This window comes from Neodiprion lecontei, chromosome 6, assembly GCF_021901455.1.
Source record: "Neodiprion lecontei isolate iyNeoLeco1 chromosome 6, iyNeoLeco1.1, whole genome shotgun sequence".
Lineage (NCBI taxonomy): Eukaryota > Metazoa > Arthropoda > Insecta > Hymenoptera > Diprionidae > Neodiprion > Neodiprion lecontei.
In genome coordinates this window covers 9,559,687-9,584,973 of record NC_060265.1, presented here as the reverse complement: position 1 = coordinate 9,584,973, position 25,287 = coordinate 9,559,687, and the positions used below count along the sequence as shown (strand labels likewise).

The 25,287-nt window shown below is 35.2% G+C and overlaps 1 protein-coding gene across 1 annotated transcript in view; it reads left to right on the top strand.

Annotated features, from left to right (window-relative positions):
- Nucleotides 1-25,287, top strand: part of LOC107221471 — an 85,883-nt gene that overhangs the window by 29,658 nt on the left and 30,938 nt on the right. The window contains exons 3-6 of the mRNA XM_046744465.1: nucleotides 5,726-5,885; nucleotides 18,612-18,846; nucleotides 19,862-19,945; nucleotides 22,073-22,223. Coding sequence (XP_046600421.1) covers nucleotides 5,735-5,885; nucleotides 18,612-18,846; nucleotides 19,862-19,945; nucleotides 22,073-22,223 — 621 coding nt within the window. The 5' untranslated portion in view covers nucleotides 5,726-5,734. The remainder of the gene's footprint in view (nucleotides 1-5,725; nucleotides 5,886-18,611; nucleotides 18,847-19,861; nucleotides 19,946-22,072; nucleotides 22,224-25,287) is intronic.

Here is a 25,287-nt window from a genome sequence, read left to right as displayed (position 1 = left end):
CTAATCGATTCGCTATGTAACAATCAGCTTGGCCATGGAGTTGACATTATCGCAGAATCAAGTTCAATGTCAATTTAGGTGCTGCGATAAAAAGTATATACGTACTACATTCAAATATTTGGTCAACAAAAATCTCTCTGACCAACGAATAAATATATACTTATGGGAGATTTCATCGTGTAAAGGATGAAGAGGATGAAACGTGTATTTCAGTCTGAAAGAGGGCCACAAATATCAACTTGTTTTCTTATTTACAATTAATGAAAGACCCGTTTAAACAGAAACTAACCCTACAGCGCCCCAAAATATAACACTCATTTCTTTAGTGTTGGATATTACACATTTATACATACTCAAAAATAATTTCTATGAAAAATACTGAAAAGCATCCGGAAGTGTGAAATGAATCGGTTGTATTTTTTTCCGTCGCGATACTTTGTCGAAAGCATGCATAATGTAAAGCTTATCTTCATCTACTCGTGACCTCTAATTTATTTCCACCGGTAAACGAGAATTATGACAAAAAGAAGAAGAAGAAGAAAAAATGTAGGAATCATCAAATGCCAACATTTAAAAAATACTGACCTGCTGTGCAGAAATTTTAAATTAAGAGATTTCTTTCTAATACTCATCATTCGGTCCAAGAACAAGATTTATTTAATTACACTCCCATTTATAATGAGCAAATAACGTTATGTTGTATATTCCGACATTAGGTCATTGCCGTATAAAAATGGTCATATAACATGATAGGATATAGCGTGCTGGCGAAATTCAGCAAGAATTAATTAAACATTTGGTTATTCCAGTGCGAGCGCTGCAAACCAGATAATTTATTCACAACTAATTGTGTTCTTTTTTTTTCTCGTTCTTCTCACTTTAACCTTTCGTTTTATCGTCGTTTCATGTATAAATATATAATAATTTTTTCTTCCTTCATCTCTGGTCTCTTAATTTCATTCATATTTTCATTCGCTTTGCTTTATTTTTCTTGTGCCCCGTAGATCGGCTGTCGTAATTAAACACCTCAGTGTGATTGGCTCGCGGCGTGTTCGTTACTTTGTAAAGCGTCGTTCATCAATCCGGGGCCTGATCCTTTCCCGTGTTACACACCGCGCTGAAAAAAGTATAAGCAAACCAGAATATACTTTATTACTACTGTATCGGTATTTGAATAATTGCCTCTATCTTTTCTTCATTGGAATATCGTAGATCTTGTTATCTTCCGTTAACTGTATCGAAATGTTACACAAATTAGAAACCTCACACGCGAAGAAACATTAAGGAAAAATTTAGTTCTGATCAACTGTTGTTATTTTTTACCATAGTCAAGATATGTCGTTCTAGGCGCAAAATGAAAATGGATCACGATGTTGTTGTAAGTAGAAAATAATCCAACACGTGTTATTATACTTTATGGATGAGGTCACGCCGAATTACATTTTCTTGTAACTATTGCGGTAATTTGATTTTTATGCAACTATATTATAGAGTCGTGTTACTGAAATAACCTAGTAAACTAAACAAACAGTTTAGTGTCTTAATAACCGGAAAAATGTCTAGTATTGAGAACTATAATCACTCTAAAATTACAACAACTTTTGAATATTATTATAAAAACGATCTTGTCCGTTTTACCGTCATTTTTTAGTAACTACAGAGAATAATTAAAAAAATCTCTCGGTAAATAGACGTTTAAATTACTTGCGGAGTACATTGCGTTCCTCTTTTATTTTACACGAGGAGAAACCGTTCTTGAAATTTTATGAAAAACTATCAACTTCTTTTTTTTATTCTGTATAATAATAAGTTTTTTCATTACAAATTCTAATTTACTGCAGTACAAATTCTTTCCGCTTCCGCAGTTTACTTAATTACACTTCCACTTATAATGAGAAAGAATGCATGCGAACGTGGCTGTAAAAAAATATCTTGTTCTTTTTTTTTCTCTATTCATCTATTATTCATGTTATTTCAATGAATCATGTACGAATTTATTACTTTCTAATTGCCCGTCGACAGACTGTCTGCGGAAAAGTGAAACCCCGAAAACGATGTGTGAAACTGTACATGCAAGTGTACAAAATAAATATCACTGTAATACGTTGTAATTTCAAGTCGATAGCTAGTTCACCGATTTCAATTTAGCAAAATGATATTTTGAATATCTAAAAAAAAACATTCATAAAACAACAAACTACGGGAAAATTTATCATTCTACTAAAAAAAATCATAACTCACAGAATTGTCGATATTTTGAACTGAAAATTGACTGAATAACTCTCAAGACACGGATATTTAAGAAGAAAAAATATGTATATACTGCGCGATAAAAAAAAAGGTATTCATTTGAGTGAGTGAAGTTGAACTTTTGGAAAAAGAATGAATTAACGATTTTTACGATATTTCACTATAATTATCTTGGGTCAAGTCATATTATTTTTCATGTTTTTTATGTGGTATTTAAGATGGACATGCAGCGGGGTCATTTTGACGCCGGCGTGCAACGTATCGGTTAAGAAAATTCCAATTTATCTATTCACGATCAATTTCTAAAAATTCCAAAACAAGGACCACTCTAATATATATATACCCCTAATTATTAATTACGATACGTTTCCGCAGTGTGAATTCGGCCTATATAGGTCTCTAAGATACGTTGAAATTGTTGAGAAAGGTCAGGTTAACAGTTTTCACAAACTGGTACGGTAACTTGATAAGTAGGTACCAGATCTGCGCTTAAACGGCGAAAAAAGCGACGACTCCAGTCGGATGAGGGTCTGCGGTAAATTCGGACCTTGCACAAAATTTCTGCAGGGACAATAGTGTGCGAGACCCGGTAAATTCAACCCGCGAATAATCCAGCTGCTGTTGCAAGGTCAGGGTTGAGAGCCAAGGCGAGTACGGAATCGATGCACACCGGGTTACCATGGAAACCTTCTCCTGACCCATTATAGGCTATGCTCTTTCCATCGAGTTATATTAATAGCCTCGCTATTCGATCCATTTGACTTGCAATCAGCTGACGCTTTATGTATATATACGAGACAATATTCTAGGTACATGCGTATTATACCTTGCAGGATGTTACACGTATATCATATTGCTATTCTGATACGCCTCGGGGCGTCTACGGAGATTTATAAAACGCTGCAAAGTTCGGGATTGGCAATAAAAGAGTGATAATTTTTGCGAAATGTTCCTCGTTTCCATAAAGTTGCTGGACAAATAACCATACCAAAATGTCAAATTGATTTTTGTCGTCTGCCTTGACAATTTGTTGAATCGAGATTAGAATTACACTTTCAAATTCAACCTCGGATATTTTTTGCTACAGTATAATCGAATCCAAATTACCCAAGACCTTTTAAAATTGTTTCTGAAATGTCGGCGTTCGTTCTTTTTCTCTGACGCTGAAACGAAAGTCAAAACGAAACGAGGTTACATATCTATATTGTAATTCCTCTTTCATTTTTCACATTCGTCATCGATAGACGTCGCGACCGTCAGATTGGACGTTTTAATCAAGTTAGCGAAATCAAGAAAAGTAGGGTCGTAAATTTTCCAGACATCCGGCATTCTGAGTAATGTTACTGATCGTTGAGTACAACGCAACTAATATATTTCAACGAAGCTAACTCGATTTTAAACCCATCATTTACGGGAACTGGGTACAAATATTGCCTCTTATGGCCGACTTGACGATAACATGAAGACGAACACCGATAAATTATACCGAATACGACTTTTATTCGAAAAGTTGACTTTTCCAAATATATGAGTATGTATTGTTTATCATGGTTTACGAAAATTGAAGCAATCCTAAATGTGCGAAGTAACGATTTTTCCTAAACATGCATCGTTACTAACTTCATTCTCATTCAAAGAGTTTGTATCGATTTCGACAAATTCGTTAACTACTAATTGGGTGAGGTTTACTTTCAATGTAACGGAAGAAGCTCTGCTGATTTCAATTCTACTGACACAATGTATGTATTGTACGTCCGATTCACCGGAAATTGAGGTAAAAATAGAACCTAATTCATGAATAAACTTTACACAGAATCAGTGCGCCACCGTATCGTGCAAATACGTACTAGTAAGAGAGTTAGGATTATGTTTATTTCTTAAAAACACGGTAATCTCGTTATTTTTCACCCTTCACGGGACGTAAAAATATCCTAGCCTTAGTTTTACTCCAAATATCGCGGCTCGTAAACAAATCTCATTCATCACACTGTCTCACCGTCTGCCTAGGAGAAGATAAAAATGGTAAAACACGTGTCAACCAACTGCTATTCGGATATTCTTAACTTACTCGGAGAAAAACCAAACTAGGTTCCTCGTCTCCAAACCGGGTTCATTCCGATAAGCGGTGAACTTTGACTCCGACATTTTCGACGTCACAAAAATAGAATAAGTTTTTGGAGCAACCGGAGGGCGCGTATTAATCACCGTTCACAGTCCATGTCATTTGGTCTCTGTGAATAATTGTCAAGAATACAAGCATACGACTAATTTTAGCTTTGTGTCAATAAAATTTTTTATCTTTCGGTAGGGAAAACTGATATGAATGGGGGAAAGAAATCACTGCATAATGTTCACGACAATAATTGATGACTAAGAGTTTCCTGCACGATCTAAGAGTTTACGATGAATGTTACAGAGAAGGAAATATCTTCTCCAAACAAATGGAGTACAAAAGTCAGGCATTCGTTTTTCACATTTCCTTTGAACAAGTCGTGCGTTAATTTTTTCTCGTACACTTTATCCGGCAGACTGAATTGACACGCTTAAGAATCCCAAGTCTTACATGAAAGGATAGGAAAGAAGCCAGAGTTTTTACAAAATGTCCAAACGAAGCTCCAACATTGTTACATAGAAAAAAATGTACCTATTCGACTTGTTATATTCGATAAATAATTTCTTTAGCTCAACGATGACGTATTGAAATTAAATTTTGTTTTTTACTGGAGGGCTCTTTATACTGTGATTACTCGCTGTTAGTGAACACGGGTTACACGCTTCCATGCTCACACGTATTAACGGCTGCAGTTTTATGTATATACATACATATAACAAAGATGAAAATGTTTCAACATTAAATTTCAATTATAGACACCTTTTCATTAACAACGTCAGAAAAATTGGATGACTGCACTACTTTTCACCGAAAAATTGGTATGTTTCGTCTAATTCTATTAGAAAATGTCTCATGTTAACTGGCTTCGTCAGTTTCCAAAAAAACTACGGCGTATAAAATCGTTATAGATAATAATTTACCGACATTGAACCTGTGATTCAACGATGTAAAAATTTCATTTACGAATAAAAACAGCTATTGCTAATCAGTATCAGACAAGCGGTATGAATTTTCCAGTGAAAAAGTAGTAGAATAATCAGGGTATCCACGATGTGGCTAAAATAACGAAGTGTTTATAGTTGCATTTAAGTTGTGTAACATTTTCTTCTTAATTTTTTTTTTTTGCACTCGAATAAAGCTAGTTTAACTCAAACGACACTGATTAAAACTTTGTTCCGTCGCGTTTATTTATTTACTTATTCTTGCAATACTTTCCACACCTGACTGTGCATCCCATAAGTCAGGTAGATCCGAAAGCCGAACCCTGAATAATTCATCACGCCGATAAAAAAGGTGTCGTGATCTTTGTCGCATCGACTTGTTAACGAATTGATATCTCGAATTCCTGCAATATTGTTACAGACGTTGAGGATGTCAGCCTCCGGCGGCGGGGGAGGAGGTGGAGGCGGAGGGGGAGCTCTCAGTCTGATGGGTTGCGTGCGAGAGGCATCGCCACCCCCTCAGGAACCAGCCAACCAGCTGGAATTTTCGGTTCAACCAAGCCTGGATGCTCAACCCAAAGGTTAGTCAATAAATTAGTCAAATGAGTCCCTGCATTATTAACCAGTGTTTTCTTTGCTTTGTACATGCCTGTTTGCTTCATTTTTTTTTCTCCCCTCTTCACAAGCCGTAGAAAACAAAACGTGCACCTTTCACAAGTCTTTAATAATAACGAGTTAGTTGGACATTTTATGGAACTTCGACCATCGTCTAGCCTTGACCGTTTCGGATTTAATTAATGTTCTTTTTTTCTTATCGTATTGTATATACCATATAGTGTCTGAACTGCGTAAAATGCACTCGTATTGTTTTATAATCCATTTTGAAATTTCAAATCCAGATCCGTAATCAGTGACCCAAAAAACCCCTTAATGACAAGGTTTCATATCGAATACGCAATTGTTAGCTTTTGGCACAAAACGTTGGTTTCGCATCCAATACTGAACTCGGTTAACAACAGTCAATTACTGTTCTTCCGTGTAGCGCACATTCTTCTGAAACTAAAACTTGTCATAGGATACGGTTAAATAACAAAAAAACGTAACGTGTTTTTGAATAAATGAAAATTTACTCTTTCGAAATTGCATTCAACCATCTTGATACTAAATGCATATCACTTTAACAGCTTCGAACTATTGAATATTATGTATTTCACTAAGTTTTAACAACAAATTCTAATAATAATGTGGTGAAGCGGGTCAACAAATGTCATGTTGAAAATGGCATAAATCATTTAAAAAAACACACACATTTTTAAGTTTTGCGATCCCTAAATATCAACAAATTTCGATGAAACTTGGAAAACGTTTTTATTTTGTGTTTTTTATAACGTATTGAATGAGCAGCTTCAAATTCGACAGCTTGATTTTTTGGCACAGTCTAATATATAATTTACATACACGTATATATAATAAACCAAATAAAATATTGACGAATAGTATTTTCACAAGAAATGTCTAAAAACAAGGTTTAACATGTATTCGTATAAATTCGCGAGGACCTTGGTTGACCTTTATGAAAATTTGGGAGAAATGACTCATACATTCAGTCAAATGACACTGTCGATTTCTTATTTTTCTCTTCTTTTCAACACCAAATATTTAGCTCGCAAAACTAATTAGTAAACTTAACTACGACTTTCTTTTTTTTTTTTTCATTATTTGCTTAGAAAAAAAATATACCAAGCAAAGATAATGTATGAAAACGAGAATAATCACGTTACTAGTTAGGTACAAGGGCCAACCGATTTTTCCCTAATTAGCGTTATCCCGACGCTTGTCGGACGGATCAGAAAATAATTCTCATTTAGCGGCTACAAGGTTTAAGAATAATTAGCAATATAGGATCTTGTACGTTAATGATTAGCGTGTTCACATATGTGTATATATATATATATATGTGTATGTATGTATGTATCCTGGCATGCATGAACGCCTCTTTTTATAGTTATTATATCACCCCGCATTCCCGTTATGTATGCATACATAATACAAATTTATGTATATGTGCCGTACTATACCTACGACAGCTATTTGCTCTCTAAACTTCGTGCGTTATATCGCTGCATACCAGAATCGGTTATACATATAGGCTAAAGTCAACACGTCACCGCGCCGTGCCGTTTTATTCAAATATTCATCAAGACGAGTAACTTTACAGTCATTGCAAACTGATCAAGGTATTGAAGAAAAATCACGAAAATTACACGCAATGCGGGAAAATAATTTCTCAACTTTATCAATCACGGAGCAGGATCTATTTTTATTTTTTATTCGAGGAAATGTCGTTTGTATCAATAAAAAAAATTTGGCCAATACAACAATCTGTCTTTTCGAGTGAAACCACATGTATTTGGAGTAACAAAAAAATTCTTCCATCATATATATGTATATATATAGATGAATACATGATTTAACAGTATGTTCAATTCAACGGAGAATCGATAAAAATCAAAGCTAATTATCATGAAAATATATCAATTCGTTTATTCCTCATTTCTCTCTCCTTCTCTCTCTCTCTCTATATTTACAACGCTGAAATGAAAAAATTGAGTTCAAGGACGTTAATCTATTCAGATTCCACCGCGTTCTTCGAGCCGTGTATGACGAATTGAAATCTGACGGTCCGATTGTGTCTAATTAGAAGATCGAGGGGGGAAAGTACGGGATATTACGCAATTAGTGTACGCGGATGTCTGATTCGAGTGAATCGTCGTTGCACGGTTTCAATTCCAGTATTACACAATGCATATTATCCACCGCAGCATACTTCTCTGCGATTTTTTGCTATTTCTGATAGTATACTAATAGTTTGTCAATACTCGGGAGTAATTGTTATGATATAATGTAAATTGTCATTTTTAGAAACAAATTGATTGAAAAAAAACCTGCATATAGTTTATTTGACCGTATTCGATTAAATTTGAAGTTTTCGTCGGCCATATTGGATCCGTCGTCTTGAATTTTTGAAATATGCCGTCAGATTTGTAACGAGCGACCAAAAACCACAGAATACCATCTTGTTGTAAAAATTGACTCAACACAATAACGCGTGACTCTAATATAAGGGTTAACGCAGTAATTCTTACGTATACATACCCAGTACTGACAATGAGCTTCTAGCCTTTGACCTCGAGCCTTTAATGCGTTTTTATAGTACATGCATACGGGATATATATATAAGGCCTTGGTTTTCCAACGGTATAAATTATCCCCGCCACGCTACACACGAGATAATAAAATATCACATCTCGTCGTCGTGTGTGGTCCCCCTTTCAATTTACCCAACGAGAACGACCACCTACGCCATTTCATAGACAACCGGAATCTCTCGACCTACCTGCGGTCTATTCGCCATCAGAATGTGGAAGAAAAAATACGGAACTCGGTTGTTTCTTTTATTTCGTGCAAAATGTAAAATCTGGATTTCGGTGAAAAGTTTGTTTTTATCGATAGAAAGAAAATGTTCTCACGATATGCGGGCTAATGATCAGAAATTAGATAATTCCAATTGTTAAATTTTACAAAAATTAAACTCGTCACAATTAATGGTAAGAAAATTTTTACGATAGGATAGAAGAAAATTTCACCAGGATAGTTAATCTTTGTCAGAGTATATAATTTAACTGAATTGCAAGAACGAACCATTTTTTTTTTTATCATGCGCAAATTCATAGTTCACTGATTTATTCCAATCACTGTAACGTTGTCGGTTTAACAAAAAAAGAAAACCCTTCAGCAAGGAGAAAATTTTCTTGGTAATAATATGAAACGGATATCACAACGCGTATGAAATTTCGTCATACATTCTTGATCGTGAATACAGTATCATGCATCATACATCATACATCATGCATGGTATTAAAGATCGAAACCAAAGTTTGGATGCTCGGATGTTCGGATGTTCAGAAAGTGACGTCACCCAAAATTTTTTTTTTCTCTTGACTTCATCGATCTACAGTGATCGTCGACGACGAAAATCAGCTAGCCAAATTTCTCAGTCTGGAAACAACCGCGCAATGGAGCGGACGGTTCCGCAAATTTCGAGTTATCGGGTTCTCTACCTCCTGCATCCTGCGCTCCGGGTCCGCTTCCTGGTGCAACTCGAGTTCCAGGACTAGCGCTTCGTAGTTTCTGCCCTCCAGGTACGCTACCTGGTGAAATGAGAAAAAAGATTGTTTGAATTTATAAAATATATGAAGAAAATGTGGCGAAAGAATTTTATTCTCGCTTCAAAGAAATGTCACTTGATTCCAATGACAAAGTGATCATAAAAATAATTTGTGTTATCGAGTAAAATTACGTTTATTTGAATTGACTCAACATTTCTTTCGCCATATTTTACATCCATGTTTGGTAAATTCAATCTTTTTTTTTTTTTTGCATCTGTAGAGTCATATGGTGACAGAATTTTACTTTATCGGTATAAAAGCACATCAACGTGCATTCCGCATCAAACAAGTTTACGACATTTTAAGATATATATCCTAGAAGCATCACACACACTTTTTCCATCAGACTTTACTTAACACTTTACTGAAGTTCATCTGCAGGCGTAATATTCCTCTCTTCGTCTTTTCGCACTGCAGTTACAACTGTACGTCGGCGTGGAATTACTTGAATCTAACTTAAATCGATAACATTTAGTTTCGAGCACGTTGCAATTTTTTTTTCTTTTTTTTTCTCTTTATGTACATTCCCAAAGCAATGAATAGATTTCTTTCCAATTATCAACAGAGACCAATTCTGTGAAAGGAACTTCAAGCTCTTATGGACAAAAATTCCATTACTTTAAAAAATTGACAAGTCAACATTTTTCGTAAAAAACGAATGGAAAAAAATTACCCGGTTTTTTTTTAAAGCACGCAGCATTACAAAAACCTAGAGCATGTGAACAGTGAAAATATTCCATGTGATAATGTTCTCAGCTGCAGATATTTGTTTTTAGTAAACAACGTTAAATATTGTAGAAAAAAAATGCATTTCGCAAAAAGAAACCTTAGAAAAAAAGAAACGAGAATCTATTCTTTGGCTTTGGCTACTTTTGCATCGTTCGAAATAAATTTTATTCATGAAAAGTTTAAATTATTTCGCAGAATCATTTGCAAACGAATATCCAAAGCTCAAATATCAAAACGTGACTAATAACACATACTAATAACTGGTTTTTCAATATCATTTTTTCCTAACTCCTATTTTTATCTCCTTTTTTTCCTACCTCACGATTCTCAGCCGCTCAACGCAATTCCCCGAGGCGTTTCGTCTAGCGCCTACAGCAAAAGTCTAGACTTTTGATTGCGACGTAGGCTGCTGATGCATAAGATATTCATATAACGGATATATGCATATAACATAAGGCGTATGCCGAAAAATTCAATTTCGTTCATTCGTCGAATCAATTGAAACCAAATTATCTGATGAGGTTATTCTGAAATTAAACAGGTTAACCAGGAGTTCGTCATACTTTGAAAAAAATGAAGAAGTGAATTTAACCATCGGAATTAATTACATCAAACGAACAGAAACATTCAATTCAAACAATAGAAAATCCAATGTCAATCATTGCTTTAATCAGTTTCAATTAGGTCCCCAATAAATACCTGAGACGCGTTTGAATGTTTGTTCTTCTGTATAAAGTAGATTTTTATTATATACAAGGATTTTGCGAAAAAGATTTAAGCTGTGATTGGATTGTCAAGTTTATTTTTTTTTTTTTATTTTTTTTTTCAATCTCACGTAAAGTTAATGTAGGAGATGAGCTACATAAAACAAGCAGGAAGTTATTTTGACCGGTGTTGATGGGGACGGCCTAAGAACTTCCTGCTGGAATACGCTTCCACTCCATAAAACATTAACAACTGAAATTTTTTTATTCACGTAACTCAAAAATTACGTAATCGACAAGATTTTATCAGTTCTAAACTAAATAAAGTTCGATTGAGAGTAAAATCATCAAAGTTCGGTGATCTACTCTAAAGATGTCATAATTTTTTTTTTTTTTTCTTTATATTGTTAGTCAACTAACTCTGAAACTACTGGACCCATAAATCCAAATCCATTTATTCGTTCTTCAAATATCGGACAAAAATTGATCACGCACTCCCTTGGATCTTAAAATGTTACGACTTAGTGAAAGCTGAACTTTTCATTTCCGGTGTGGTTATAAGTTCGCTTATTTTTGTTATTGTCAGAAGAAAAAATTGAAATAGCCGAAAATTGGATTCATCACGCTTAAAATGGAACAGTTTTTAAGCCATCGCAGGCTTAATTTTTAGACGTTGATAAAAATTGAAGAATTACACAAATATTGAAAAACAAAAACCAAAGTCACGCTTAGCACGTTTAAGCGAAATCGAGACAAGATAAACCGGTATAACGAAAGCGGTAACTTATAAATATCGCATTACTGTACGCGTGTGAAATTTGACCATTTCACGAAATTACGCGATATGGCGGTGAAAAAAAAAACACAGACACGATGGATGCGGACTCTAAACGGCGGGAAATATTTAACAATAAATCGTTTCTACCCGATGGAGGTGAGGTTGCAACCTTGAATGGCTTCCAGCCGTAAGTGAGTCACGTCGAGTCGACGTCGCCCTGGTTCACGGTTTACCGTCGGCTTGTGTAACGTGCTGACGTATACTTGATCCGTTCGACGATATAGGTAGCGAAAAATTTTACAGACTAATCGATCCGCGATGTCGAAAAATGGTTAAAAGTAGAGCAGCAAAGGGAAGGATTTTTTATCCAAGGCTTTAATTACCTCGTTAAAATTCAATCGAAATAAGGAAGTGCAAAGAAATCATAATCGATACATTTTCTACACAAGTTGTGATCTATGACGATAATTAATGCAGTACATATAACAGAATGTTGTACAGAAAATAAGAACCAAATTTTTTACGATGATTACGTATATTTTATTTAACTCGTATGGTGTGTACATACTAATTGTAAAACATGGTTTCTTTATCTCGAAAAAGAAAGCCGAACTCTGAAATAGAATAAGCCACTTACTATGCAGCTATCTCTTGGAAATACAATTCACAAACAATTCTTCATCCATATTTTGAAAATTGTAGGATTCGTGACATGACTTCGTTGATTGGTAACCGACAAAATTTTCAATAAAAAAAACATTTAATTCTATTTAAAAAAGGTTCACAGCAGTCATTCTTCAGTATGAAAAAATTCCAAACTGCGCCGTTTTTTTCCCCCCTCATTGTTAAGGAAACCATAAAATAAACTACCGAAGCATAATTACATGTTTCAGAAATATAACCTGCACGTAGTAAAAAGGAAAAAACGACTCAAACACGATGTGATTTATTATAATTTTGCGAGTCAGTCGAGTCGGTATGGAATTCCCCGATTCGCAATCCTCTATTCTTGCAATAAACAAAGCTGATTACCGCAAAGTGTGATTCCAAGTTACGCAGCTTATTGTTGACAAAGCGAATGAGCATAGAAACGATCCTCGACGAATGAAACAACTAAGTAATTCATTCAATTAGCGGCTCGTTTATTTTCGTGTGATAGACTCAGGGGCTAGATAATTATGTACCCTCGTCAACGCCTTCCTACACATACCATCGTTAAGTTGCGTACGACACATTTATATATACCTATTAACTAGCAGCAGCGCGAATATTTTCAAACGCTTCGTTGTGTCAAAACTATCCGATACAGCGATATACTCTCGTGGATTTTTTTTCTTTTAGAGCTCATCGAGAGCTCAAAAACCCCTAAACATGAATTTCCTCTATCTCTGAGACTTTAGTCAATGTTCGCATCAAAGTATCCGATCCCCCCTTCCGATTTCGCTTACAAATATCGTTATAACTTTAAAACTATCGATATGGTTGTAACGAAATGCAGACTAAGGCTTTGGGCCAGACGTTGTAACTTTCTGTAGGAAAAAAAAGAATCAAAATCGGTTCGGTATTTCTGGAGTCATGAGCCAACATCGGACACAGAGAGAGACTAGAGAGAGAGAGGGAGAGAGAGAGACGTTGAGAGGTTGATATAGCTACCACGCGGAGAAGAGATTATCGTTGCAGCAAGTTGCCTGTTGCTAACTCCTCGCCATATACGTATAAGTAATATAAACCAAGCGAAGGAAACCACCGTATTACTCTTGTTTTACACACGTATGCATCGCGAATATGTTCACGCGTAAAACGCGACGAATAAAAAGGTTGAAACGTTGAGAAATAGTGCAATAAAAAAATAAAAAAAAAATCAAGCAAATGAGCAAAGAAAAAAGACGTAAAAAATATACCCGTAGCTCGCAGGTTGTAACTTGTGACTTGTGCCCAAGGTCTGTATACATACGTACATACATGTATGTGGATATTACATGTGTGTTATATGCAACAGGTTTGTTGCCTCCCATATAAAGTGAAACGTATATTATGAGACCGGGAATTGTGACGCCACGAGCAACTCGCATATCCACTTTTGTTTTTGTACAAGGTATACTTATTATATACCTGTATGCATGTATGCCTATGTATGACTTGACATTAGATTATCTGGTTTATGCAATTTTTTTTCTTTTTTTTTTTTCTTTTTTCTCTCTGGTCTTAATTCTTACGTTTCCGATCTCGTTTTTCCACCATTTCGCTCTATCACCCTGGCAGGCTATGTGCGGACGGTCAGTTACTGCACGGCTGTTGAACTCAAAGTTTAAAGTACAGATTCGTCGTTGAAAAACTGCTGAAAGTGTGTTTAAACGAAAAATATTGACTACTTCCAACTCTCTTTGAATTTATTAAATTTGCAAGGAAAAAAAAACGCGTGGCACGATTTCTGATAACGAAAAATTATTCAATTCTCAATTGTAGTCATTCATTTCCGCGTGTAAAACAATTTTGGCTATCGAATGACAAATGTCGTTATTGTGTAAGGAAATTCTTTCAGAAATTAACCATCGTATAGTGAAATCGAACGAATTTACTAAATTTTCAACAATTTCGAAGCGATTTGAAATAAATCGCTTCCAAACGGATATTTAAGCTTTTGTTTACAATTCCAATATTTTCTATACTTTTATATTTTTAAACAGACCTTCGTAGCTTGCGAATATAGCAATTTGACGAATACTCGATCCGTAAAACCGTCTCGTAATAAAATTAATTAAATTAAAAAAAAGTATCGACTCTTTGTCAAGATAACTGGAAGGAAATAACGGAAGTCGAATAATCGTCGGTCAAATAAAAAAGAAAACCAGCGAAAATTATAACGAAGCGAATTGCTGACACGAATAATCGGCACAGTCTTTCTAACAAGACAATAGATCCATAACTGTCCGTTGCAGCTAACGTCACGGATAGATTAATTTTGCCCTGATATCCGTTTGCGATCTCGCTTTGCAATTATTTGTCAGATCTGACTTTATCCGGCTGTTAGGACTTCGTTTAAAACGATAATGATCACTGAACTGAATCGCAAAATAAATTCATTCTCCTCCACAGAAACTGTGCAGACGACTCGAGTAGGTGTAGAAGAGTTTTCGCAATCTTGCAAACGTTGCACTTCGATATTATCGTATCGTGTACTGCCAATTGGGTTGAAGCGCTTGTTCGATAATTCTATTGCCATTGATCATTTTAATGTAGTTTTTTTTTACTCTGTATTATTATTATTTCTCTATCGCACAATCAGCAGTTTAATCTTCATCGAGCAACAAATTTTCGGCAACGTTTCAGATGCTTGAAACGAAATATTTCGCCAATATCAGCTTTGATCACAGATTTCGTGATATTTCAATTTGCAGAATTGCATACACAATTTCTCAAGTACATCATCAACGTAAAACTTGAAATCTATCTTGAAACGAAAGTATAGAGTTTGTTTTGCGGTAGGATTAAAATAAATTGGGAAAATGTGTTCATCGCTTATATATAAAGATATTTATTGATCATACAAATTCCTACAATACGAATTATCAATATAGGCGCTTATATCTACAAAGCATTTATATATAGTTTATTACGTGCTGAACTTTGATTTATTCATTGAATTACTCAATTATTAATGATATATTATTATCATCTTTTCTTAAATATACTTTATATTCACAATAAATATTAATATCTGATCATCCGCGGCTGGTGACAAAGGTTTAATAACGATGCGAGAGAAAAAACATAAAGATAATAAATTTGTACACAGCAACTGCAGATTGTAGACGGGATTTATGTATATGATAGCATGCATAAAATGTGTTGATATGCTTTTTCCGACGATAAGACACGAGTAATATAACCATAATTCATACGGATCTTCAGCCGTGTAACGTAATATCTAGTTTAAAATCAATAACACGCACGATCTTCCTTCTCATATGTGGAAATATATAAGGAAATATGTTGTATTTCTATGAACGTACATTTCACGCTTTATGTAAGCTGATTTCCTGTCGAACATTTGCTACGCGATACAAGCTCGACGCTGCGGAAATCGAACGACGGTTCCGCATGTAAATACATATGTACGTATATGTAATGTGTATATAATATAATGTAATGTATAACGATTGGAAAATTCTAATCTTATCAACTGAAACGAACTGGTATCAGCGGCGAATGTTTTTTACCATTCAGTCAAGTTATTCGTTTCGAGTGCCTATCGTTTCAACTGCAAATGCGACGGAAGTATAACCTGTCCCGATGTCATTCGTTCAACGAATCGGATGATTATCTAGGTAAAAATTCTAATTGCTAATCTCTCTTTTCGATCCTTTCGACTCCGCTGTTCTCCAATATCATGAAACAAAAGATTTTTCTTCATTCGACGCGAGTTCGCATTCCATAAATTGCGCGTTGTTCTTCATTTCCTTATAATTTTAGTATCTCGTAAATCGTTCAATTCGGATTATGGATCAACAACTTCTCCTCTGGCTTTCGAATATCTCGGGTAAATTTTTACTTTATTCGTGATAATTCCATAAATGTATGCGCATATCCAAATCATAACTAAACACAACCAAAACTCGTTATCCGCAACTTGACGAACCCGAATGAAAATGCTGCCATGCGAGAGAATTTAACAACTAAAAGTTTTCCGCGTAAAACGCAACGTTTTTATTTCTCTTTGTTTCATTCAATTTTACTCCGTGTTTCTTTACTTTTCCACAGTATTTTAACGGTTGATTATATATATATATATATATATATATATATATATATATATTTTTTTTATTTTTTATTTATTCGCTCGTTTCTTCATTAATTTATTTTTCTGACAATGACGTACCCGTAAAACATTCCTCAGTTCAAAACATCTCGTCGAATTTGCAAAACAACAACTTCTATTGGGCACTGAGAGTCTGACGTCATTACAATTTAGCACCACGTGTTTGATTCCCTCTGATTGGCCGGAAATCTTCGTAAACTTCGCGATTCGCACGCGACATTTAAGAAAAAATGTCCACCAATGATAATAATAATAATAATAACTGCCAACAACACACCTATAAAACAATTTTCATTCTTTGCGTGTGATGAATTGTGGCCTTTTTTTTACACCGTTCATTATCTTATTTGGTTTAACGCGATCGAGGATTAGCTCATTTTTCTTCAGTTGTACAAATTTATCATGAAATTTTCATTAGGCAGATGCTTGTATAGATTTGCACACACGAATGTTAAGTGACTCATTGTCGCTTCGTCAGCTGCAGCGGATCGGACTCGAAAAATGTTCTATCGTGTTTCGATCTCCGATAATCGATCGCGTTAATTCTGATCTAATGGATAGGCAGACTAGGCCATAAAAATAAACAAAGAAATTATAATGAATGTAATGAAAAATTAGCACAATAAACGATGCCTGCGTCCGCGTATAAATATCACTTGTCGATATTATCTGGTGGAAACGAACCGATGTTCGTATTTAATTCTACTGGAAAAAAAATCCACCCAAACATGTATTCAAGTGACGCATCCTCGTATAAAGCGCAGATCGTACAAACGTTAATTTTTCTTATCGATTAATTTCTGTCAGCGGGTTTATAAATATTTACATCGAAGGTCTAATCTCTTTTCAATGAAATCTGACCGTTAAATGGCTACATTAGCCGCGCATGTTACATTTGCAGAAATTTCGCAACGCTAGAATGGATCAGTTAATTAATTAATACAAGACACTCGATCGGATCTAAGAGCTGCGATAATATTAACTTGATCGCATTTATTCGAAAATCAATTTCGACCCTTTGCCTGAATGTACAGTCGATTTTCTTATCATTCTCAGCCCTCGAGAGCCAGGGATCTAATTATCTACTTTATTTGACGAAGAGACAGAGTAAGTCGTAGAAAATACGCTGGATCACGATTCAGTCGCCGATAGTAACATGTCCTGCGTATTATTAAAGGTATTCGGTCGATTTTCGTGGAAATAATTTATCTGGGTGAGACTTTTTTTTTTTGTACAATGACGACAACAGGCTTAGAAAATTCGTTTCACGGTCAATCTCCTAACTTGGGTCAATTTATTCACTGATAAATGCAGCGTGTCAAGAGGTCAATTTATAAGGATGTGTCACTCGTACAGTCCGATCGAAAAATTTCTTCGGCTAAAGAAAAATAAGTCAAACAATTATTGTTTGAGAAATGCGATGCAAGTTCCTCAACTGTTAATCGAGAAGTTTCAGTACCTACCGACTGCATATTTTCAATTAAAAATGGGCAAGCAACGGAAAAAAGCAAGGAAATCGATGTGATTTTGGCGATAAGAAAATTGTGAAATAACGTGATCCTCTAAAACCGTTACCAATTTATACTCTCTTACTTGGATATTCGTGCTTTTCAAATTTCTCTAAAGCTCAGAGAACAATGTTTTTATTAAATTTACGCAATTTTTCAGTCCGTCATTTCACAGCGTTTTCCTTTCAACAACATCACAAATATCGCAAAATTTTCGTGCGATACGTGGATCCAAATATCATAATCGTTATACCCACAAAACCAAAATAATGACTTGCAAATTCGTCAATTTATGTTAAACCCGTTATAAATTATAACAATCGAATCGTTATTCTTCTGAGATGCGCTATAAATTTGATTGAGAAAAAAAAAAAAAAAAAAAATTGGCAGTATTAACTCAATTATCTTAACGATTTCTCCAACTCTGAAAAAACCGCCGAGTTCATTTATTGTATAAGATAATGTAAGCGTAAAAACTGTTTGCAATATTAACATATAAAAAGTAATCTGTTTGTCAAATTTTTATCCCGAATGTTTTAGAGCCAAAGAAAAGACGTTTTCACCCGTTACGAGGACTGCGAAAAATCTTCAGGCGAAAAAGCCGAGGCGCCGCCGATCTCAATGCAACTTCATGCAGCAACGCCGATGGCAACGATCACGTCCTCTCTTCTCGTGATCGCGAAGAAGTTACTTTGAGACACCCGGCTGGACGCCCTGAAGAATCCCGCAGTCGAAGCGCCAGCGAACTTCTAACGGACCCTTGCGACAGAGAAAGGTTTCGTAGACTTTCGAAAAGTTTTCCCGTTTTCATTTTTTTCTTCATCTTCTCCAATTTTTTTACGTTTTCAAGTTTTTTTTATTCTCACATCCGTAACACGTCATTTGCATGTTAACGAAATATACAAGGAAGCATGCAAAAAAAAAAATCTATCCGCGTATAAACCCGACTCTTTGAAATATATGAAGTTATTTTTTTTTTTTTGTAGTGAAAAATAAAACTAAATTATCGATCATTACTTTTACGACGCGGTAAATAGTTTCTTGAAATTTTAATCTTTCAACGAGGGCGACTCCACATAAGAAATTCATTGAATTTATTTATAATTTTTACGTCTAACGAAAGTTCGATTTTAATTGATATTTCCCGGTCGTTTGAAGGTTAATAAGTTTTATTGATTTTATATGAAATTATGTCTGACAATGGTTTAAAAAGAAAAGTAAAAAATTGATAAGCCTCCGATCGATCAGACGAAGTTATTTATTCCTTTGTAGGAGTAACGTGAAATTTCTTCGCGTAAAATGAGTTATTTTTTTTTTTTTTTTTTATTCTTTGAGCCACGTACATAAAAGTAAATTAGTACGCATTCAACGAATCACGATTAATTAATATTTTTTTTCAAATGCAGACAAGTTATTAATAAAAAGGAGAAAACATCTCGCATCGTCCCTTTTTTTTTGTTTAATCTCACCAACTTGAAAAGAAAAATTTCTTCTACTCATTACATTTCTTAATTTCAATAGTTTCGAATACAAATTGTCAATTGCAGCTAAATTATCTCCCGTAATGTAAATATTTCAGTTCTCAAAAAACACTCTTGCTTAGCTTCAGACGGTTGAACGTTTTCATTCAAACAACAATAATTTCTTAACCACCTATGTTTCTTTCGTTATATTTTTCCTCTTTCTCATGAGAATCACTCTACAGTCCAAATAATATTCTCTTATCTAGGTAAAACGATAATTGGATAACGAACTAACAAACGAGTTTGGCACGCATGTGTTTCTTTTAGTACTACCGCCGAATCCAACGACTACTGGCCAAGAAAATACAGAGCCGCCGTAGTATCTTTGAACCGTTACGAGCGGAACGAAACGTAAATATCAATCACAATGTGAAGAAAAATATCCTATTTGCTTTTGTCTAAGATTTTCTATTTCGTACGTACGTTGATTGTTTTTCAAGCTTGTCCCCCCCCCCCCTTTTTTTTCCCCAACTCTGCGTCGCAATGTTAATTTTTTAACTTCATGTACATCGTAACGTATTATCGTTATCATAAGTGATGTTCGCTGTATGTAGTTTTCGTCGCTAAATTGTCGCTTTTGCTCTTTTCGCGGTATAATGTACATTAGGGTGATCCTTATTCCAATGCCTTTTAAAATTAATGCAAATATTACGTAAAAAAGTATATCCCTTAAAAAGTAGACGGAGTGGCAACAATTTTGCTCAAATAAAATTCCCTGACTTGTTCCGTCAAAAAATTCGGGATTCCCTTACGACCAAAAGCTCCAGAAGTTGTGCACTTTGATTTTATAAATTTGGATCTCAAAACACATAGTATTTATTCTTTTCACACGAATAATTAGAAATTGAACAATACTATTTCCGAAAGTTAGCTTGACTGAATTTACATTAGCATAGCTCGTTTTAAAACGACTTATAACAAAATTCCATCTTACCCTATGATCCGTCATAATTCCCCGACTATTCCCGGTTTATCGCCACCCTGATTCGAGCTCCTTATTTCAAGATTACAACGTGCCCTGAAAGCTTAGCAGTTTCGAATAAAAAATACATGAGTCTTTTCAATCAGTTACTTCTTTCTTCTAAAAGATAAGATTGTAGAAAAAATGAATCCAATGCGTAAAATGGGACAAAAAGAAAATAACAAGAGTTATAATAAATATAGAAAAAAAATGGTCTAGTTAACAAAAAAAAAAAAAAAAACTCCCATAATTACACCATCGAACGTCTTGAGAGGGCGAGAGATGAAAGTAAGAGGCAAAAATTGCCTGTTGATTCGGCGAAATTTTATACCCCTATTGCAAGTTTGAAGTGCCTCCTCAATCGGGCGAAGTAACTGACGTCTTTTTTCTCTCCAGGTTTCCTCGTTCTTATTATTTCTCATCGCTGTCTATCCTTCATTTTTGCGCGCTTTCTTCTTTTGTTTCCACCCAAGTAGTCGGTCAAAGCTATTGTCTCTTCCGGATCATCTCAAATATTGAGGAACACCCTCTTTGAGAAAAAAAAAGTGCTGGGTAGTTGAGAAAATACATATAAGCAATTCCGCCATTTACAGGCAGGCGCCAAAATCGTGTGCCAAAATTTTGATTACCATTGAAAAAAGTACGCCTTTTTTGTGGCTTCTACATTTTCGATGCAATTATCCACATAATTATATATACATATATATATATTTTTTTTTTGCCATTAAAAAGCCATAAAGAAGCTATTTTTCTGCAGACAAGCTGTTTTTTAGCTGTTGCTAGAATTCTATATAAAAATGAATCTCACATTCGGAAAGTTCAGACTTTTGTAAATAAAACAAACACTACTAGTCATATTATCATTTAAAAATCTGAAGGTAATAATTGGATAGAAAAATGAATCAAATCGTTTCTCGCAAACCTTTAGAACTAGAACTCTATAATTTGGGAAATATCCATATCTTATTACACCTGAAAACACGTCAAACTCACGTCGGAATCAAAATTTTTCCACCTGTCCGCTCACATCGATTATTCAGGGAATCGCCCGTACATACGCGCGAACCAGTAACTAAGAATCAGCTGATTCAATCGTCAAAATCATATCGAACGATAATATCATTGTTTTTATTTCTCTTCGTACACCGACCGATGCATCAATAAATAGGTATTTTCTAGCATTAGCTTATCGCTTCAATACGCCTCCTTATCCAGCTCTCGTATTTCCATATATGGCCAACCAGTCCACAAGCAGCGTTGGAACGAATAGCTGTGTGTTCGCCTTATACCTGCTCGTGACGAAATCGTTTTACGAAAAATTTTATCAAATTTCACATAATTATTGTCTCGCAATTTTTTTTGTCATAGTTATTTAAACGTTCACTAGTAAATCACCAACTAACTTGGAAAAAGTAGTAAAAAACGAGTAAATAAATTTTTAACCAAGTAACAATAATAACAATAACAGTAACAATAACAATAACATGTGAAACTCACCCCCGTAACGTTTATTGCAGCGTTTTCCTGCGACGGAGCGGAGTCGGCGAGGCGTTCGCAAAACTTCGAGGAGGGCCCGGTCAGCTATCCGTATCTCACGACAGCGTTTTTCCAGGCGAAGTGCCGCAAACTCGTCCGCTCTCTTCGGTGGATCCGTTAGCCACCCTGGAGGTTGGTATTTGAAATTTATTCATAACACCAGACGTTTTTTTTTATCATATTGAAGTTAGCAACGTTCACTGAGAAAAGTTTCATGTGTTATAGTAACTGGAAAAATTCAGTAAAATTTTCGCAACGGTTGCAAGAAAATATAGCAACGGTGATCGTAATGAGAAAGAATAGTAACGGATACTAGACTTTATGGTAACTGCTAGAAAACTAATTTTCATTCTCTACCTAGAACTATATTTTTCGATTGTGGTAAAAAATGAAAATAGTTAAGGACTGAGCGGTAACCGGAAATAAAAATTTTTCTCAGTGTTATCGTGACGATTCTTGCTGAGGAAAAACCGTTATATCGCAATTTTGAAATTGTTTGAAATTCAGTGAACCGTAATAAAATAAAACACTCACTTCAACGTAATTGTAAAATTAAGAAAACAATGATGTTTTCCCGAATGTTTCGTTACGATAACGTTACTAACTTCAACTTCGTGATTTTTTTTCAAGGCTTTTGCTAACGATACTTAAACGATAAGAAAATATTGCAAAACTCGTCAACAGAAGTTAAAAATTAGTCAATTGGGTCTGCCACGGAAATGATTGTTTTTAAACGATAGCGTACTTTGTAAATAATAATTCAAAATACGTATATCGAATAATATTGAAACATCACACAAGCAAAATGGCTAGTATTGTATAACCGATTTGAGATTCGAAAGTTTTTAAAATGGTCTGTTTTACGCGCCATTCTTGCGACATCGTGATTTAACGTACCTAACCTAACCTCGAATTAATATTCTAAGCTGCAAAAAGCAGATCTTAGATACCTCGTAACGACGTCACGAAAATAATGTAAATTCGAAATACGAAAACACGACTCTAGTAACTCTTAAAGTACTTTCAACAATTTTTATCGATGAAATTGACACGTAAAACACCATAGTTTCCATGCTGTAAATCTATTTTTCTGGTAAACCCAATTGAAAAACAATTGAAACAAAACCAACAAACATTCACTGCGGTTCGAATTTTCTTCAGATTTGTAAAACACAACCACATTTTACCTTGATGGCGAAAAATCACCGCGAAATTTTAAGACCGATCGGTTGAAGGGTATCCGAAATATTTCCCAAAATATGCTGCGGCTTATTGTCTAATCTTTACTATTTTATTCCCGAAACCGAAACCTGAGCTGTTCTCTCCAACCGATCGGTAATCAGTCCAGTTTAGTATTCAGTATACAAATCGGAATAATTAGAATGAAGAGTGCCTGGCAAAACTCTGCTCTTTTAACAACTTCCATTCCAACGAATGGTTCACTTAGGTAAGTGTACCAGTTATTGACTTTTTTTGGTTGCATCTGTTAGATCCTTAGTTCTAAATTTACCAAAAATTGAATTTCTAGTGTCTAACGCTCTAGCAATTGGTTTTAGTCATCGATAAATTGACAATTTGTGCCGTCAGTTTATAATTTTGGAAAATAAAGGGTCAATAATTGGGTCTAAACGTGTCAATAACTGGTACACTTGCCTTGCTCACTAGCTAATCGTACGTGTTTAGCCTTCGCGTAATGTTGACATTCGCCGTCCTTACCAGGGTACAATTTAACGCGTGAAAGTCGTGCGTTCACGCAAAGGAAGCTCACATTGTGCGCAGAATTCGTAATTCGATGACGTACAGCGTGAGACTGTCTTCTTGTTCATCTTTTTCCAATTATCTATTTCGTGATCAGAAACGTGCCAAGGTAACTGCCATTTTCACGATGTCGATCAGAGAAATGTGGAAAACCGGGAATTGTCAGGAAATTTACACGTGCCTGGAAATTTTCGAGAAATATCAGAAAATTCGGAATGTGTCCGGGAACTTTTGTACTTTTTTACCTCAGCAGTGTACAATTCTTTGAAATTTTAAAAATCACCTTTCGTGAGACAAGTGACGGGGTTTGTGTAAAAATGTACAAGTGACGAAAAATATGCTTTTCGGAGGAATTTTAAGAATCGATAAATCGGTGTTAAGCGCAACGTAAAATTTATGAAAAATATAAACACATACTAAAAACAGTTGGTACTCTCAGATTAATATTCTTACCTTCCTGTTGAGAAAGAATGTTCAATCCTGATCTTTCGTTAGTTTCTGAAAGTTACAGTGTTTACTGATACGGTAACATATGGTATCTAATTTTATTCGAAATTGAACAGAAAGAAAAATAAGAGTATTTCAACTTTCGATGAAAACATGCGATGTTTAATGTTTAACTACCTTTTTTACACGATAAAAGTAAGTTGGTAAAATTAGGTTGAAACGAGTTCTTGAAAAGTGTATACTTTCGTTCGGAACATCCGGTAAATATCAGGGAATTTGGAATTTAAACATCCCGATTCGACGATCATCGTACCGTCTGAGAAAGCACAAGACCTGCGTGACGTGCAGGAGCTTTCGAAGCGGCAGCAATGATGCACTTTTGAATCCGCCGTTCGAATAATCGCAAAAGCTTTTTAACGCCCCGAACGCCCGGCTTGTACTAAGAATTTAGTAATCAAGAACACGACAACGACTCTTCGGGTACAACTCGAAAGCAGAAAACAAAAAAAATGTAAGCATCAAGTTTTTTGTGTATCACTTCTAACGGTGTGTCATCACAACGGGTCCAAAATTGAGTATTTATCAAGTATACACGTATGCTTGGTACATCGGACCCGTTTGTCATTTCGTATTCAAATTCTTACGAACATTTTCATGTACGTAAACGAGCACACGAAGAGGTTTTCACGCGAGTAAGACTCTGGAGTTCGAAATTTATGCAAGGCTTCCAAGTCGTTTCGATTGTTGTGTTGTATCGAAACGTTGCGTGGTTTTCCGAATGTCAGTAGATCGTTTTAGAACCCCGTTTCATCTCCTCGACGTTAAGCAAACCGAACCGGCGATGAGTTTTAACATGCCTACAAGTATTCTTAGAGCGCATACCAGGTTGCCTTGTCGGCTTTGCCTCTCACCATCGTTATCGTCGTGCTTTCTTTGCAGAACACCAAATGGCCATTACCTATTTTCGTCCGCAATAAGGTCAAGCGATTTA